Raw genomic sequence first — 18,033 nt, forward strand, 5'->3', positions numbered from 1 at the left:
CTGAAACAAGCTGTTCTGTTGGAACGTTATATCTGCTATCTGATCCCTCATGGCGGAAACACAAGGAGGCACTGGAGGTCAGGTCGTGTGGTTAATGGTAAAAACGGTGACTTCCAATACTCAATCTGACTATCCTTGTGTCATTTTGTTTTTCTAGCAGGAGTTAAATCCGCTATTCATGCAATTGCATATGCAAAATATCTGCATTTTACTGGATAAACCTTTGGTGTTGGCTCTGTTTACTTTTCTGAATTATCCTGGCTGGGTTGCATGTTGGACGCCTGTGTTCTGAACCATCTTTGGAATCAAGTAATCCAATCACAATCCATTGTAATCAGGTTGGTCAGGCAGACCACGCCCCTCCACATGGAGTGAGTCACTGGTATCAACACTGATAAATGAGCAATGCACAAGAGAAAATCACCACAAATTAAAAAAAAAAAAAAAGAAGGGAAGGCAACGTCAGTTATCTGAAATTATTCAAGCTACAAGCCTGATATTGACCAAACATGCTCTGTGCTGTCTGGATACCATGAGAGGGAACACAACTCATGTGTTTGACTGTTTATGCCAACTCAGTACGACGAATGCAAAGCCAGATCTGAATGTCACAGAAAACAAAAAAGTATCTTATCTGCATAAGCTGTGAAAGTTTCTTTCGGACAGTCATCCAATGTGACTTTAGTTAATCTCCTAGGAAATTATGTCGGACGTTTTTTTTGCAAAAGCAAACAGAACTGGGCAGGAAAGTAACATTAAAATCTGACCACAATTCAAACTGAAGGGAAATCAAACCCTGAAGTTCTGGTTTTAGTGAGTTGTGGTCTCAAAACCTGCTAAACTATCAAGAATATCAGCATTTTTTCACAAGTTTTAACTGATCTTCCAAGTCTTGAAGGAACATGTTGCGTTAAAGCCGAAGGTAAAAAGAATATTTTCACATATAACAAGCACATTCCTTCACCTCTGAACTCATGAAATACGTACGTCTTGGTGAAAACTCTTCATTTGTATTAACAGGAACCCTCCCATAAGCCAACGCAGTAAATCTGGGTAAAGCACGAGCACAAGCCTCCTGTGGTCAGCTCAGGGACACGAGGCCCGTAGGCCGGACTATGCTTGGATCTGCTCCGTGCTGTCCCCAACGTGCACCATTTAAGGTCAAAGGCTTCAATCTGACCCAGTGCTGCGCTTCCTGGTAGCAAACGGTGGTTTTCAAACCAACCGGAGCGACACAGAATAGTCTTCTCCCCACTAGAGAGGTTTAAAGGAGACTGTTTGGAACCTGCTGTGGTTAGAATTTGACAATAGTGTGCCGTCACAGCCTTCCTGGAGCGTAATGATGGTCCAATTTGGAGCCCAGATGATTTGGGAAACTGTATGAAAATATGATAACTAGCTGTGGTTATAAGTAATCAGATTAATCCTGGATTTCATATCATTGCATCATATAAACACGTTAATCTGATAATCTGATTAGAGCCATCCAGTCCGACTGGAATTGCGATGAGGTGGTGCAGACCTGTTAATCTGGTCAGGGTCCATGTAAACGGCACGTCGGACTTCTAAAGAAACTTAACAAGCTTCAACACATGTCGCAAACACCTCACATCACAGTGCAAAGCATCATGGGATTGATCAACCAACTGAACTTGATGACATGCTCGATGCACATAAACCTGAATTCAATCAGATTACATTGTGTGAAAACAGAACAGAGGATGAGTCTTTTTACACGAAGACTGGCAAAATTCTTTCAGATGAAACTGGGCCATGTGTGCACCTCCAACGAAAACCAGTTTCCCTGAAATTCTGGTGTTTGTGAAGAGGACGGGCCCAAAGCAGCAGTGTGCATCCACAGCCATGAAAGCCATCTCTGCCTCTTCTGCATTACAGCCCACACTACCCTTCTCCCTCAGCATGCATGTATTAGTCAGCCGGTGCAGACCCGATGGTAAATACACACACTTTGCTTTCGCGTCCAAACCCTGGTGAGAGGAAGCCGATTGAGGGCTCGGACGTGGCAGAGCCGATCCGCCGCTCTTTTCATAACATTACTGAAAATGATGCACGGCCACTTAAGAGCCGGAGCCATATATCGGACATTTCCTTCTTTAGATGCAATGAATCGATCTCCTGTTCCAGAGCTGGGCCATCAGTCCGTGCAGAGGCTTAAAATAGAACGGGGGATGGGGGCGGGGTGGGGGGGGCTTGGCGGAGCGCCTCACTTAGGTGGGTCGCTCTATCTCCAGATCTCAGCTTCTGGAAGACGGAAGCGGAGGTTCTGGTCAGTCCTGGTTCAGGCCTGCTGCTTCTGTCTGCATGGCCTACATACGGTGGTGAGGCTGGGAGGGGGGGGGGGCTCAGCCGCACCCCAGAGCCGAGCAGCAGCTGTTCAGATGGAGGTGGTGGTGGGGGGGTTACTTCAGGTGGAGACCCTCTTGTCCCCCTCAGCTCCTGACACGCCCCTGCACCGTCACCTCCTGCCCTCCCCTCTGAGCAAGCTGCCACCACTCACTGAGGAGATCCGGGACTCGGACCCCCACAGCCCCGACTGGCCCGGGCATGCTTCCTGCAGAGTGTGTGTGAGTGTGTGTGTGAAAATGTCAGTGTGTCTGCATGCATGCTCTCATACAGCAGAGTTGTGGTCCTGATGCTGACACCTTTCGTCCATGAGTGGTGGATGAAGTTCTCCAGAATGGAAATAAGCCACACACACACACACACACACACACACACACACACACACACACACACACACACACACACACAGACACACACTTACTTTAACATGGCCTCCTCCTTCGCCTCCTCCTCCCGCTGCCGAGCTAGCACAGCCATGATGATCTTCCTCTCCTCCTCGGTCAGATGGCTCAGGTCCGGCTCCGGGATGGCCGGGGCCGAGACCGGGGCCGGGGCGGCCGGTGGGCGCGGGCCGCCCCGCGGGCCCACCGAGGCGAACATCTCCCCCACCACCACCACCTCTCCCTCCCTGCTCCTCTTCCTCCTCCTCCTCCTCCTCCTCCTCCTCCTTGGTCGGGATCACGGATTAGAAAACCCGCTGGCGGAGCCCACGGATCACGACATGGCCCGCGGACAAAGCGGCGTCCGGAGCGGCTGATGCGGGGCTCCCATAGCGGCGGCGGGGGCACCCAGGGCGGCGGCGGCGCGGCGCGGCGATGCTAGCTGCTGCTGCTGCCGCTGCGGCGGCGGCGGCGGCGGAGGCTGTGCGGCGGTGGCGCCTCGCTCGGCTCCCGGCTGCCGTTCCTTCAGCCTCTCCTTCTCCCGGTTGCGGCTCCGCTGGCGTCTCCCCCCACCCCCCTCCCACCGCCCGCCCGCCCGCCTCTCCCCTCCGCCACCTCCGTCTTCACGGGGAGCCCATGTCTCCGGCGCTCGGTCGGGACGGGGACACACGGGAGGGGGATCTCGGCTCCTTCCTTCCGGCGGAGGGGCGTCCCTGCGCAGGCGGCCGGGGGTCTCCGCTCGCTCGGTCCGCTCGGTGCGCTCGGGCCCGGTGTGGCTGCGGGGCGAGGCGGCCGCTCCTGGTTCTCCGCCGCGGGTGCTGATGCTGCTGTCAGGGAGACGGAACCGTCAATGGGACCGCAGCCCCTCCAGCGCGCTCACTGCTCATGCGGCGGGAGCGCGCATTTCAGAATGGGGGGCTCCACTCGCGGCGCGCGTTCGCGAGAGCCTCCAGCGCGCGCAGGAAATCAAAGGTGTCCCTTAAAGGCACCGTGCGGAGCTCCGTCCAGACCCGCAGCAGGAAGAACACAATCAGTGTAAATATTGTCATACAATGCAGCAAATGGTTTATTTAATCACAAGTGTGTAATTAAATCCTTACAGTAATCTAAGTTACACAGCTGACCCATTTCAGTGAGAGCCCAAGATAAAAAAACATTGCTTTTTTGAGTACTTTTTCAGAGAGGTTTCACATTTCGATATTTTGAAAAGGATGTCTCTCTGAGCAGAAGCTCTTCCACTGATCTTGTGTGAAGTTCCCAATTTCATGGAAATAAAGTTGCATTTTTTCCTACTTGGAACTACTTTCCCACTTCCTGGTTCCTCATAAACATACCTGATTACAATCAGCTGGAAAAAATAATAATATGAAGACATGTTTTAAAAAATAAAAGTAAAGAAAAATATCACATCAGTGATTATTTATTCTGTTCTACTGATTTAAAGGAAAATAATGTGAGAATATGGAGTGAAACATTTTAGTGTCTCTCCCACCGGGTCAAGGACAGAGACATACTGTGAAGTTTGAGACCACAACACGCAGTGAGGGAAAGCTTTTAGGAAAAAGAGAAAGAATAAAAATATGAAGAAGGTTTTTTAGAACATTTTTTTTTTACTTTTTGAAACCTTTGGCAATCCTCCTCCTCCTCCTCCTCCTCCTCCTCCTCCTCCTCCTCCTCCAATCCCTGTGTGTTAGAATGACGTTCATCCCCGTTGTCCACTCCTCCCCTCTCTCTCTCTCTCTCTCTCTCTCTCTCTCTCTCTCTCTCTCTCTCTCTCTCTCTCTCTCTCTCTCTCTCTCTCTCTCTCTCTCATCAGTCCTCCAGTGGCCCGCGGTCCACACGCCGGACACATTCATATCTACAGGGTGACATTTACAGTATATGTCACTGTGCAGCATTCTAATGATCCGGGCTGCTCGTGCTGAGAGGGGCTGGCTGAGGGGCGAGAGGGGGCCCGGGGGGGTTGGGGGTGATTAAACCACAGATGGAGGGAGCAGATCAGTGCAGATCATGTGTTACAGTCTTCTAAATATAGCGGCACGTTTTGCTTGAAAGGTCTATTTTTAACCCCCTCCTCCAGATTTAACAACAGAGAGAAGAGAAAAGAGTTCTGCCATGAAACTTTACAGACTGGAAGTCTGGACTGTTTCAGCACCACGGTCAGCTCCCCCTGCAGAGGCCGCTCTGCGCTGCTGTGTGTCGGGAAATTCCGAAAGCTAAAGTCAGTGTTGGGAAATAAAAGTGTGAATAAATATCATAGTTTCGTGAGATCAAATCCACTGTTTGTTTAATAGCTTGTCAGTGGAGAAAACGGTTCATTCTTCTTACTTTAAGATGAAAAAGCCATAAGCTTAAAGTTGAGGCCATCGCCCTCGGGCTCGGTCCCCAAATATAAAAAAATTTAAAACGAATGAATGTTTGAACAAAAAATAAATAAGGGAATTAGTTAGTTAATAAATATGTAAAAAATGAATTACATGAATACATAAGTGAAGCGCAAAAGAAATAACCAGTTGTGGTGAGTGGTCAACGCTCTATCAAAATGTTACAGGCGTCATTCCCCATCTCCTCTTGTCTACATGCTGAAGTGTCCTTGAGCAAGACACTGAACCTCAAACTGCTCCCAATGGATGGACTGAGCTCTGTTTATGGCAGCGGCCTCCACAGGTATGTGACTGTGTGTGTGACTGCGTGTGTGAATGGATGCATGTGATTAAAGTGCTTTGGAGACTGCTCCAGCAGTGGAACAGCGCCACATAGAGTGGGGCAAAAAAAGTATTCAGTCAGCCACTGATTGTCCTAGTTCTGCTTTTAAAATGATGACAGAGGTCTGTAATCTTCATCACAGCTGCAGTTCAACTATGATAGACAGAGTGTGAAAACAAAAAGGAAATCACATTGTAGATTTTTTTTCTGTTTGTAAATTATTACAATTTACAATTTTTACTCAGCAGACGCTTTTGTCCAACGACGTACAACGGTGGGGGCAATTCAGGGTTCAGTGTCTTCCCCAAGGACACTTCGACATGCAGACAGTGGGAGACAGAAATCAAACTCACAACCTCCAGATTGTGGGACGACTGCGCTCCCCACTGAACCACTGCCGCCCCTTATGGTGGAAACAAAGTATTTGGTCAATAACAAACAGGCAACATCTGTGGTTTGTGAAGCTTCTGTAAAAAGCTGTTCTGTCCTCCATCCATTACCTGTAACAATGGCCCCTGTTTGAACTGGTTATTTGTAGAAAAGACACCCGTCCACGGCCTCAAACAGTCAGACTCCAAACTCCGCCAGCAGTCCAACGACGCCAGGAACAAAACTGTAGACCTGCATCAGGCTGGGAAGCGTCAGTCTACAACAGGCAGCTTGGTGTGACGAAATCTACTGAGGGGGCAACTATTAGAAAATGAAGGACATACAAAACCAATGATAATCTCTTTCAGTCTGGGGCTCCTCGCAAGATTTCATCCCATGGGGTCAAAATGATCAAGACAGCATTGATCAAAAATTCCAGCTAAATGGGGGGGGGGGGGGGGGGGGGGGGGGGGGGGGGGGGGGCTGGTGAATGACCTGCAGAGAGCTGGGACCAAAGTAACAAAGGTTATCATCAACAACACATTACGCCCACAGGGAATCAAACCCGGCAGCGCCAGACCTGAAGTGAAGTTTGCCACTGAGCATGTGGATGATCCAGAAGAGGACTGGGAGAGCATAATGCGGTCAGATAAGACCAAAGAAAACTTTTTGGAACAAACTCAACTCGTTGTGTTTGAAGGAAGAGGAATGCTGAGTTTCATCCCTGCACCAAAGCTACTGTGAAGCATGGCGGTGGAAACATCATGCAGCGGGGGCAGGATGACTGGTCCGTGTTCAGGAAGGACTGAATGGGGCCAGAAGAGGTGAGATTTAGAGCCAAAACCTCCTTCCATCAGTGACAGCCCTGAAGATGAAACACGGCTGGGTCTTCCAGCAGGACAATGATCCCGAACACACTGCTGGGCAATCAAGGACCGAGTCCGTCAGAAACAAAGTCCTGGAGCGGCAGAGACAGTCTCAACCACACACAAAATCTCAGGGAGTTGAAAGTCCGTGTTGTCTGGCGACAGCCCCAAAGTAATGACCTCGATCATTGTTATGCTACAAAGTTTTGAGCTGAACTTTTGTTATTGACCAAATACTTACTTTTCAACATCACTTCAAATAAATTCCCTAAAAATCCTACAGTGTTTTTTTTTTTTTTTTTTTTTTACATTCTGTCTCTCACAGTTGAATTACAGACGTCTGTCATCATTTGAGTGGGAGAACTTAATCAGTTCCTCACGAAATCTATTTTCCCAACTGTACGTGAAATCAACTTTAACATTATTTATAAACAAGTAAGCAAGCAAACAAAGAAACAAGTCTGTTTTTGTTAAAGGTGTAAATTAATGAATGTATATGTAAGCAGGAAAAACAATAAATAAATCGGTGTGTGAGAATGTCAATGTAAATTAATTCGACAAGCATGTAAGTAAATAAATAAATGTGACATATAAATAAGTGCAAACTATTTTGCTCAGGCTTATTAAATTTTAATGACACAAGTATTACAAATACTGTTATTTCAAAAATCTATATCATGCCAAATATACGATCACAAGCCAAAAACAAACAACATAGCCTCACCATGTATGCAGACAAGCACCATACACACAGTCGGAGTCACTTCGTTAAAATAACAGCAACAAACACCAACTCCACAACATGTTGAAAGAAGGCCTCCAGCTTTTGTTAAATTTGGCAAGAGAACCATTTAACGTGCACCTGACCTTCTCCATCTGAACAAAGTAAAGAATATCCTTGATCCGTAAGGAAAGAGGGGAGGACAGGAGACTTCCACTGCACTCAAATTAGGTGTCTGGATAAGAAAGTTACAAAAGCTAAAGTCTGCCTTTTGTTTAGGAGGTAAAACCCCAAATGCTGCTGTGAGGGTCGTCAGTTCGAAGTACAGCCACAGTATAGATTGACATGGAATAAGATATTTGTGACCAATAAGAAAATAACAATGAACACGACCAAAACACATGAACATGTGTAGCTGGAGCCTCACATGTGGGTCAACATCACCATGAAGTCCAGTAAGATGTTCACCATGCAAGACTTTACACTGCATCAGACCATAGACGAACTCAACACCCAGAACTCATCAGAAGAAGCATACAAAGAGCGCGCGCGCGCACACACACACACACACACACACACACACACACACACACACACACACACACACACACACACACACACACACACACATGCACACACACACACGCGCAGAGAGAAAGAGAGAGAAGCAAACTGACAAAACAAATAAATACATAAACAGATACACAAATAAACATCAATGAAAACGTATCAATAAGAATGGGCATCTCAAGACTACACTGTCAAACTATAGTTTCTTAAAAATAAAGGCATAAAATATGCTCTACAATTTACATAAACTAAGTAAATTATACAATAATCTCTACAACTGTTTAGAAAAATCTATCTAAACACGCAAATATAGATTTTATTTCTTCCAGAAACACTATAAATAACAAAGTTTAAGAAAGTTGTATTACGTTTGAAATCAAATTTGCCGGATGTGGTTTTATTTTGACATTCTGTCGCTCATTTCCGGGAAGTAGGTGTTGTTTCCGGAAATTATCGAGTCCTCAGGTGCTCGCGCGGTGAGGCTTCGGCTCTTCGCTGCTGCTTTCGTTTTGCGTGTTTCGTGCAGATTTCTGTGCGTTGTGGCGGACGTTCTCCTGCTCCTGGATGTTTGGGAGGCCGGGACTTCAGCTCGGGGGGGTTTAGGAGGCTCCAGGCTCCGCGCAGGTTTGTATGAAGGAGACAGAGGCGTGTTTATGTGACAGTTCAGCCAGTCAGTCTCAGAAGTGTCTTTTGAATCATTTGTGTGAAAGCATAAAACTGTGCAACATTACATCAGTAGACTACAAATATGACTGTAGAGTTAATTTGGGTTATTTTGTCCTTTACTGTGAAGAGCAGAGAGTGAGCTGTCGGTGTGATTCCTCTCACTGATCCACATTTCACCACAGGAATCACTAACTGAGGCCAGACTCACTCAGTCCGGAGCGCTTCACACTGCATTACCACATTCACCCATTCACACACACATTCACACACAAGCGGAGGCAGCTGCCATGCAAGGCGTGGGACCAATTTGGGGTTCAGTATCTTGCTCAAGGACACTTCGGCACATGGAAGAGTCGAACCAACAGCCTCTCGAATGTGAGATGACCACTCTACCACTGAAGTATTAATGTGAATATGGGAGAAGTGTCTGTTACAGTCAGTAGTTACACAAACCAACCTGTTTTCCATGTTTTCAGTGAATAAATCCTTCACTGGAAGTTAAAGCAACACTAAGGAACTTTCAGTTTTCGTTAATTTTGGCGGCACCAGTGGACAAAAGCGGTAGTGTTTTGCCTGAACGAATACTACAGTTCCCATGAGGACTAGCGTGTGGCATCAAATTGCTGCTCCCGGTGGCATGCTGTCGGACTGAACTCGCCTTCATTTGTTTCCAGTGGCTGTCTGAAGGACGGATAGCGACGAGGTAATGAATCTAAATGAATCTAATGGTAGCTAAAACAATGTTATATCATGATGTGAGCATGCCGTAAAGCAGTCCGCACATTTGTAGTTTTTTAGTGTGCAGGGTTCCTACCACCCTCCTCACAGCTGCTCAGTCCAAGTGAAAGCAATACTGACGCCCTCAGCCCGTGACAGAGGGGTCATTCAACTAGTTGTAAGTCGAAGTATCATCACAAAAGATATTAAAATGTTTTATTAAGGTTGAAAAGTTCCTTAGTGTAGGTTTAAGAAATAACCCAAGATGGAAACTGCCTCACATCTCCAAACTCTTACTACCCTACAACTAAAACGACTGCTCTCTGCTCAGATCCATGAAAAGAGTTGATGGTTTTCATTGATTCTTGAGTGACCTCCTGAACCTTATCGATCACCAGGACCTGTAAGATTATTTTTAAGGTTTTTAAAAGAAACAATATTATAAACATAATAAATAGTAGCTTTGCCTGATATTACAGTGTTACTGCATGGAACTTTATTAATGTTTAGCCTCACTGGCGTATAAGCGCCGATGCTCTTTAATAAGTAACATGCTGCTCTGCTCGGAGTAAAGTCCTCCTGGATCCTCTGATCGGTTCAGATAATGAGCCACATCCAGTCAGGTGTCTGCTGGTTAACGTGCTGGTTGGTGTTGTATGAACTATCGGTTAATCCTGAGTTTGTTTGTGTGATCAGGAGGTGTTTCAGTGTGAGAGGCATGCTGCCCGTGGTGGTGGTCCACGGAGGGGCGGGCCACGTCCCGAGGACCCGGGCCGAGCAGTCCCTCTCGGGGGTGTGCTCTGCGGCGCGGGGCGGGTACGCCGTGCTGCGAGGAGGCGGCAGCAGCATGGACGCCGTGGTGGAAGCGGTGAGGATTCTGGAGAATGACCCACACTTCAACGCAGGTAGGCTCAACATACACACACACACACACACACGCGCGTATTGCAGTGTTTCCTCCTTAGGGGTTCTGCTCAGGTGTGTTTTCTGCTGAATGTGTTTCAGGTTGTGGGTCGGTGCTGAACGTCAGAGGAGACGTGGAGATGGATGCGATAGTCATGGATGGAAGAACTCTGAGCAGTGGGGCGGTGTCCGCCGTGCGCAACATAGCGAACCCGGTCCAGCTAGCAAGACTGGTTATGGACAAGGTACACATACGCTGCATGACCGCACAGTGACCAGAGCACATCTTAAAGGTTAAAGCTGTTTACTCCTAATGCCAAACTACTGCAGCACAAAAGAAATAAGTAATCCTTCAGTCTGAACCATGATCTACTGCACAAAGGACGTGCCAAGGCTCTGCATAGCCTCGAACCTCTGAGTAGCCTCCAACTCCCTCCACAGAGCCTCTGAGGAGCCTCGAGCCACTTCTCAGAAACTCTGCATAGCCTCGAACATTGCTACTGACTTTCACCCAAAGCAGTTGATGGGACTGCATAGAGGCTATGCACTTCCTGATGTGTACTGTAGACACAGTAGCATATTTTTGGTTTGTGGAGATCTGTTCTCCTCCTCATATAAAAGCTGTGAGCGTCTACAATACACATCAGGAAGTGCATAGCCCATATGCAGTCCCATCAACTGCTTTGGGAGTGGTGTGAGCCTTGTTGCCCTGCAGGAGAGCACAGTTTCGTCATCTCAGTTCTCAGAAACCTTTAAATCCCGGGTTTCTTGGAGGTGTGGATCTGTTTGTTCAGTTTCAAGCGTCTTGTTCAGAAGTGTGTTAAACTCAGCCCAAGAAAATATGATTGAGAAATGTTGTGATTCAATTCTTTTTTCTTTCACAAAATCTGCTTGAAACTTGAATATCTCCAAAAATGTTTATTGTGAGAACATTCCTCAAGGTAGGAACTAGTGGTGTCAACATTTACAATATGTTCTACATGTGTATCCAGGACTTCTAACCAACGTGTAATTGGTTACACGTGGCGTCAGAGATTAGTTATCTTTTTCTATAACAGTTGTGCTAAATAACCACTAGAGGGCTCTGTCTCCTTTGAAATGCCATCCCTCTTAATCCCATTCCCAAAGACATTCCACTAGTCATCAGACAAAAGGTCCAACATTTCAGATATTCAGTCGATTATTAGTTTACTAAGTGTTTTGTCACATTTCTTCTATTTGTTGTGTGTAAAATCCTCATGCTAGCTTGTGAACCGCTAGCGGTAGAAATAAAGAGCTAGCTAGCAGCAGCAGCAGCGTCTCTCCCTCCAGCTTTCAGGAAACGTCATCACCTGATCTGTTCTCCAGACCAGCCACGCCTGTCTGACAGCAGGGGGCGCCCAGCAGTTCGCCCGATCCCTGGGGGTCCCCGAGGTGCCCCAGGAGTCCCTCATCACCGAGTACTCCCGCATGCGCTGGAAAAAGAACCTGGCACCCGACGCCAACCCTGTGGAATGCCAAATGTGAGACTCTGCTTTATTTCATCCAGTTGATCCAGAGAAGCAGACTTGGTATTGGAAGTTGTCAGGTTTGACTCCCACAGCGACCGCTGTGGCTCCCTGAGCATGACCCTTGACCCCAATCGGCTCTCCAGTGTGGCAGACCCCTGCATCCTAAAGATGGGATGGCTCAGTGTGGACAAAAGAGACGAATAAAGTTTTAGTTTAGTTTCAGGCTGTAAAAACAGTTGATGAAAGGACAGAAGCGTGCCGCCGTCCGACCGGCTGCAGCGAGAGCAGGAGCCCAGGCTGGGACGCTTCCTGCACTGGAGGAATTGAGGCCGCTGTACTTTGAATACTCCTGCGGACTAATTTAGTTAATCTTCCCAGAGTGCTCTGGGCCGGCGGAGGACGTGATCACAGCGTGCTGCCCTGTGGGGAAAGTTCCCGGACTTTTGTTCTTCGGGATGTTTAAGTTCTTGGAAGTTGTGGCGAGTGAAAGAGTCCGAGCAGAAGAAGTGGATCAGAGTGGCTCTTTGCTTTTTGCCTGAGTGGCATTCACTGTGGTTGCTGGTTCGATTGCAGGGAAACGTTGCTCTAAGGCTCATCTAGCCACAAAGATAAAAGATGCTTGTTAAAGAAGCACTGGTTTCTGATCTGTTGGAGTGTTTGTCGCTGTTCAGGGGGAAGATGGGCACGGTGGGAGCGGTGGCAGTGGACCGCGAGGGCAACGTCGCCTGCGCCACCTCCACCGGAGGGATGCTGAACAAGATGGAGGGCCGGGTGGGCGACACCCCCTGCATAGGTCAGTCCCGGATCCTGTGCTGTCTGTTAACCTTTGACCGGAACAAAGCGCAGCTTGGACGGTTAATCTGTAACCATGAGTGTTTGAAGACGTCCTGACCTGAAGACACATTGTCCAATCATTTAAAAGATGATTCCATTGTGGAGCGTCAGCAGGCAGAGTGGTGGATACAGAAATGTGGAAAAACTAAGCTTTCTTGGATCTGAAAGCGTTTTATCACACCTACTTTACAGCGAATTCTTCTATGATTTACTCTGCTGCAGACTTCTATAAACAGCACTGCCATCAGGCTCTGGATTTCTCCTTCATTCAGAACGAATAAACCGTCATCAGCTGTTTCTCCTCTTCATATCTCTAGAAAATATTTAAGAAGATTTGAGAAAAAAGTTACATAAATGAAGCAGGAAAGATCTTCAGGTTAAATAAACTCAATAGGTTTAAATTGAGGAATTAAAATGCAGACCCTGGTCCAAGCTCAAGAACATTTGTTTTGAAGTTTGACTTTTTTCCAACAAAATCAATGCAAATATTTTCACTTTCCTCGTAAAAATTGTCAAAAATCTTTTCTAAACACTAATTTCCACAAGTTTAAACTTGAAAAAAATGATTTAAAGAAACCATTTTAGTTCCCAGGCTCTCTTCGGTGATACATTACATAAAAGTGTTCCAACATCTATTGTTAATGTTTCATTTTATATAAACACCTTAACACAGTTATATTGGATAGATGATTACTTAAAATATTTTTTTTTACTGTGAGTAGGATGTACTGCCGTGTGTATTTAAAGCTACAATTCTGATCAATAAATAGAGAATAACTGCTATTTTTGCTGTTTCTGTTAGGACTTCATTTATATTTGCTCTAAAGACTTTATTTCTGTGTTGAAGAAGAACTTTGTCAAGTTTCACTCTTACTAATGACGGTCGTCATCACTCAGTCCAAGTGGTTTTCAAACCTCGACAGGTGCCTTCGCGTTATTTTTTAGGAAACGTTGGCTTAATGCGGTTGTAAAATTCTGGTTCATGCGCGCTTCCGTCCTGCGAAATGCAGGAAATCTTATTTCATGAAGATGAAACGGTTCGAAGAGATTCAGTGATGATGTACAGACAGTTTAAAGGCAGCTGCTCCTCTGGCTGTTCTCGCTGCAGTGTGGTTTGTAAAGCTGCAGCTTCGCCCAGTAGCACTGATTGATGATCGATGATCCTCGGATGAGGAGGAAACGTCTGCAGATCAGCAGGCAGACGTCCTGCCGCTCGCCGGGGACATCAGAAGCATTATTCTCCCATCTAGTGAAATATTGGTGGAACTGCATTCAAATAAAAGGCTGCTGCTGATCCTCAGACTGAATAGTTGCTTTGTGACTCTTTTTCAACTATTTTCTGTGTGAATATAAAAAAAAAACAAACAAAATAAAAACTCAACGTCTACCTGCTCTTGAAAAGATCAATCTCATCATTTGATTTGTATGTCGATATTTAACAAAAAAAACAGACAAGACAAAAATATTTACATTTATTCACGTAACATTTCTATTTCTTCAAATTAAAACCCTGTATAGTTTGAATCTAACCGTAATGATAACCTTATTGGTGTTAGCTCGAGGCTGCTTGTTAGAAGGAGCACAAAGATACTGTCACAAATACACATTTGAAATGGAATTAATCACGTTAACGACGGAAAACATTTCAGTCAGTTCAGTGTTCAGAGGAGGAGATGGAAAGAGACAGAGCGCCGTTCATTTCACAGCACAAACTCATTTACTTAATCTTCATAAGTGCTATAGTGATGTTTACCTGATGTCCACCGTGCATGAGTGCTGTCGATCCATTAACATTTTTTAAATGATTAATCGCATCTCTGACCGCAATTAATCTTGATTAATCGCATCATTTGTGAACTTGAAATCAACACAAAATCACCAGTTTAACACACAAAAATGTCTTAATCTGAATCTTTTAAGTGGAACAGTTTCATGTCAGATTTGAACCATCCAACATTGTAAAGTTGAGTTGCTCAAGGGAAGGCCAGCCCCCGTCCCAGCCCAGAACATCGACACCACAGGAGGATGTTTGTAACATTTCACGCTTCAGATAAAGAATCTGATCCTCAGAATTCGGCTGGACTGAACAGGGAGGAGAAGCAGTGACGCCTCAGTGACAGGAAAATCATGTGTTTCTCTGTTTTTCCATTCTTTGAGTCATTTCCTTCTCATAATTCTGTGATTAAGTGTAATTAAAAAAATTTTATTGTTGCAAAAATCAATTAATGCAATTAAAACTAACATCACTATTACATAAACAGTTGAATATGATGTAGCAGATGTGTCTGTATGGATTTGTTTTATTCCGCCTCTCAAAATCCTTCATTCTATCTTTTACAACCAAATTATTCAGTTTTTATCTTAAAAAAACATTAAAATTCATATGGCAGGTGTGTGTGCATGTGTGTGCCTGTATTTGCGTGTGTGTGTGTGTGTGTGTGTGTGTGTTGTACAGTGCTCGCCCTCAAAGCCTTCATCGCTGCCCGGCTTCTGGGCCCAGCGAAGCTTATTAGCATTTCATTGAGATGGAAATCAAACCGCCGACGTCCGCAGAGGCGACAAAGCCTCGCTCCGGGGGTTACCATGACAACGCCTAAACATGACACGCGGTGTGAAGGTGACGGGAGTCTCCCACCTGCACCCCGCGCGTGACGCCGTGCACGTCAGATCTGAGGGGGCGGAGCCATGAAACTCATCCGACTTTACAGAAAGCGGTCACCTGATCGTGTGTGTGTGTGTGTGTGTGTGTGTGTGTGTGTGTGTGTGTGTGTGTGTGTGTGTGTGTGTGTGTTTAAGGATCTGGGGGTTATGCTGACAACCAGTCAGGAGCGGTGTCGACCACAGGCGTCGGTGAAGCCATCATGAAGGTGACACTGGCCCGACTCATCCTGTTCCACATGGAGCAAGGTAACCACACACACACACACACACACACACACACACACACACACACACACACACACTGTTACTTCCTTCACATGTTAAAGCCACTTTTGGGTCAAACAGCTGGGTTCAGCACTTTAGCTGTTCTGATGTTTTCAGTTTGATTTGTAATTTTAAAGGTGTATTACAGGATTTTCGATTTGCTTTGACTTCTGGGTGGATCACTAAATAACTGGTGGGTCTGTTTGTCCATCATTCTGATGAGCTGCTTTCGTCAGGCCGTTCTATGTGCTCGCTCCCAATCAGCTTCTCCCTTTTGTGCATTCAGAGTGTTTATGTAGCCGTGAGCTTCTGAGCTAGTACTTACAGATGGCGAGTCTGACATAATGAAACTGTAACTGTTTCGGAAAACAAGCTTTATGTATGAGTGACGCCGATCGCAGAAACTGTAAACAGAGCCGTGCACGCCCGGAGAAGAGGAGATTGCGCTCGCACGCTTCCGCGTTTCCTGGGAGAAGCAGGAGAGCCGGGCGGATGGTTGGAGCATGCGCGTTGTTCAAAAAGTGAGTAACAGACGTTTAGCTTCGTCTTTTCGAGAAAATCCTGTATTACACCTTTAATTTAAGATGTAATTTTTATAATGTCAAAAATTTTATAATTTTCAAAATGATATTTGCACATTAAAAAAAGGTTTCTGGAATGTCCAGAAGAAATAGGTGCTGCTCACCGCTTCTTCCTTGTTTTGTTTTTAAGGATGTTTCTGTGGTGTGCAGCAGCATTCTGTCGTCATACAGTGACATCTAGTGGTCCAACATGGTATATTTTGAGACGCAAGTCCAAGCTAATAAACAAAAGGGAGCTTCTATTCCAGAAAATAACGCAGTTTTGCCCTCACAGAGGAGGATTACGTAGAGATTAAAATCCACATAACGTGTGGGGTCCTCAGGTCAGTCCGTGGAGGCTGCCAGCGATCTGGGTCTGGCTCACATGAAGTCCAGAGTGGGGGGGCTCGGCGGGGTGGTGACCGTGGACCCCCAGGGCCGCTGGGCGGCTCGATTCAACAGCCTGCAGATGGCGTGGGCCGCGGGGCAGAACGGCACGCTGCACTACGGGCTGTACGCCGGGGAGGACTTCACCCAGAGCATGGACCCGGACCAGGACCCGGACCAGGGCCACGGCCCGCCGCCCGCCGGAGTCCGACACTGACACTGAGCTTTATTTTTTTTGCATTTTGGTGATTATTTCTTCCCTATATGTCCTTCGTCTTCTGTGTCGGTGCATTTTGGTGCAAAATCCCTCTTGACACACTGGAGTTCAGATTAATTTGCTGCTAATCAATCAGATAAACACGCATTAGTCCTTTATAGACAAAAAGCAGTGTGCTTCCAGAAAAGCTGTGTTAAAAACTTAACTGTAAAACCACCAAACATTCAGTCATTTTCTGGGTTTTAACCTTTTCAGAGCCAGTCTGATGACTCCGTGTCTCTGCTGTCATCCCGCAAATTAAAGGCCCGAAATATTTTATGACTTCGATGGATTTTCTGAAGCTGCATGAAAAATAGCTAAAAACAACACAACACTGTCAGTGTTTGTTGGTTTGTTTACACATCTAAGGGGAAAAAAAAACACTTTTTTCTTCTTCTTAAACAGTAATATATATTATATCAAAGTGTATTTGATTAAACTGCCATTTATTTCAAATGGTTTTCTTTGGTAGTTTTGTTCAGAGCTGAACTTCTGTCGGAGACAAAAAATATATGAATGAGTTTTTGGTACAGTTTTTTTGCAGTTTTTTTTAATTGACGCTTCTGTCATTTATGTCTTCTGAGTTGGTTCTTTATTTCTACAAATGTGACGGTACATCCTACTAACAATAAAAAAATCAACTATTTATCCACCTACATGACTGTGTTGCAGAGAGGATTTAAAATGAGATATTAACAAGAAAAGTTTTTCAGGTGAAACATGTTAAAGTAACTTTTTAGAAAACTTATTTTCACATTTTTCCTGGAAAATGGAAAATATTTGTGTTGATTTTGTCATTTCTATAAAAATCTGAGATGTTGAATTAGCGTAAAATAAAGGATGTGACATCAGGGTGACTGCTGAATGTGTGATCTGATTTCTGAATAAAAAACGAGCCAGATTGATGCACCTGTCCACATGTCTTGTTCCTTGTCATCCTGACGCTTCGTGTTGGAGCGGCGGTTTTCGGTGACTGTGTGATATCTGAGCGGGTCGCTTCCTGTCGCCGTTCTCTGGTAAATGCCAGTCCTGCCACGCTCGGTGGACGTCCTCCATCTGGCTGCTGATCCCAGCACTTCTCAGAAAGCGATGCCTCTCACCTCTGCAGTCCGGTTTCGACCGGTCACCAGTCATATTTCCTCCTCCAGCTTGACCTCGCAGACACCGAATCACCGTTGACACCTCTAATTGAATTTCCATTCGGTGTGTTTCAAGGAGTTTTGCCTCCCTGTCCTCCGTTTCCATTGCAGTCAGTCATATTTTCGACACAAACCTGCTCTTTCTCGTGTGTGTTCCATCTGGATGGTGAAACCTGACCC

General features: G+C 45.8%; 2 protein-coding genes across 21 annotated transcripts in view; one reads left to right on the forward strand and one right to left on the reverse strand.

The window, feature by feature from the left end:
- LOC115399180 (regulating synaptic membrane exocytosis protein 1-like) overlaps positions 1–3,173 on the reverse strand; it is a 69,265-nt gene extending 66,092 nt beyond the window's left edge. For all 20 annotated transcript variants that reach the window (XM_030106425.1, XM_030106433.1, XM_030106432.1 and 17 more), the window contains exon 1: positions 2,786–3,173. In XM_030106425.1, coding sequence (XP_029962285.1) covers positions 2,786–2,964 — 179 coding nt within the window. In that variant the 5' untranslated portion in view covers positions 2,965–3,173. The remainder of the gene's footprint in view (positions 1–2,785) is intronic.
- A 5,274-nt stretch (positions 3,174–8,447) lies between these two features.
- asrgl1 (asparaginase and isoaspartyl peptidase 1) lies at positions 8,448–17,604 on the forward strand. Its single transcript, XM_030107394.1, has 7 exons — positions 8,448–8,600; positions 10,056–10,264; positions 10,365–10,507; positions 11,610–11,764; positions 12,424–12,545; positions 15,383–15,493; positions 16,416–17,604. The coding sequence occupies exons 2-7, from the start codon at positions 10,078–10,080 to the stop codon at positions 16,673–16,675; spliced, it is 978 nt and encodes a 325-aa protein (XP_029963254.1). The 5' UTR covers positions 8,448–8,600; positions 10,056–10,077; the 3' UTR covers positions 16,676–17,604.
- The last annotated feature ends 429 nt before the right edge of the window (positions 17,605–18,033 follow it).

The sequence above is a fragment of the Salarias fasciatus genome, chromosome 13, assembly GCF_902148845.1.
Source record: "Salarias fasciatus chromosome 13, fSalaFa1.1, whole genome shotgun sequence".
NCBI lineage: Eukaryota > Metazoa > Chordata > Actinopteri > Blenniiformes > Blenniidae > Salarias > Salarias fasciatus.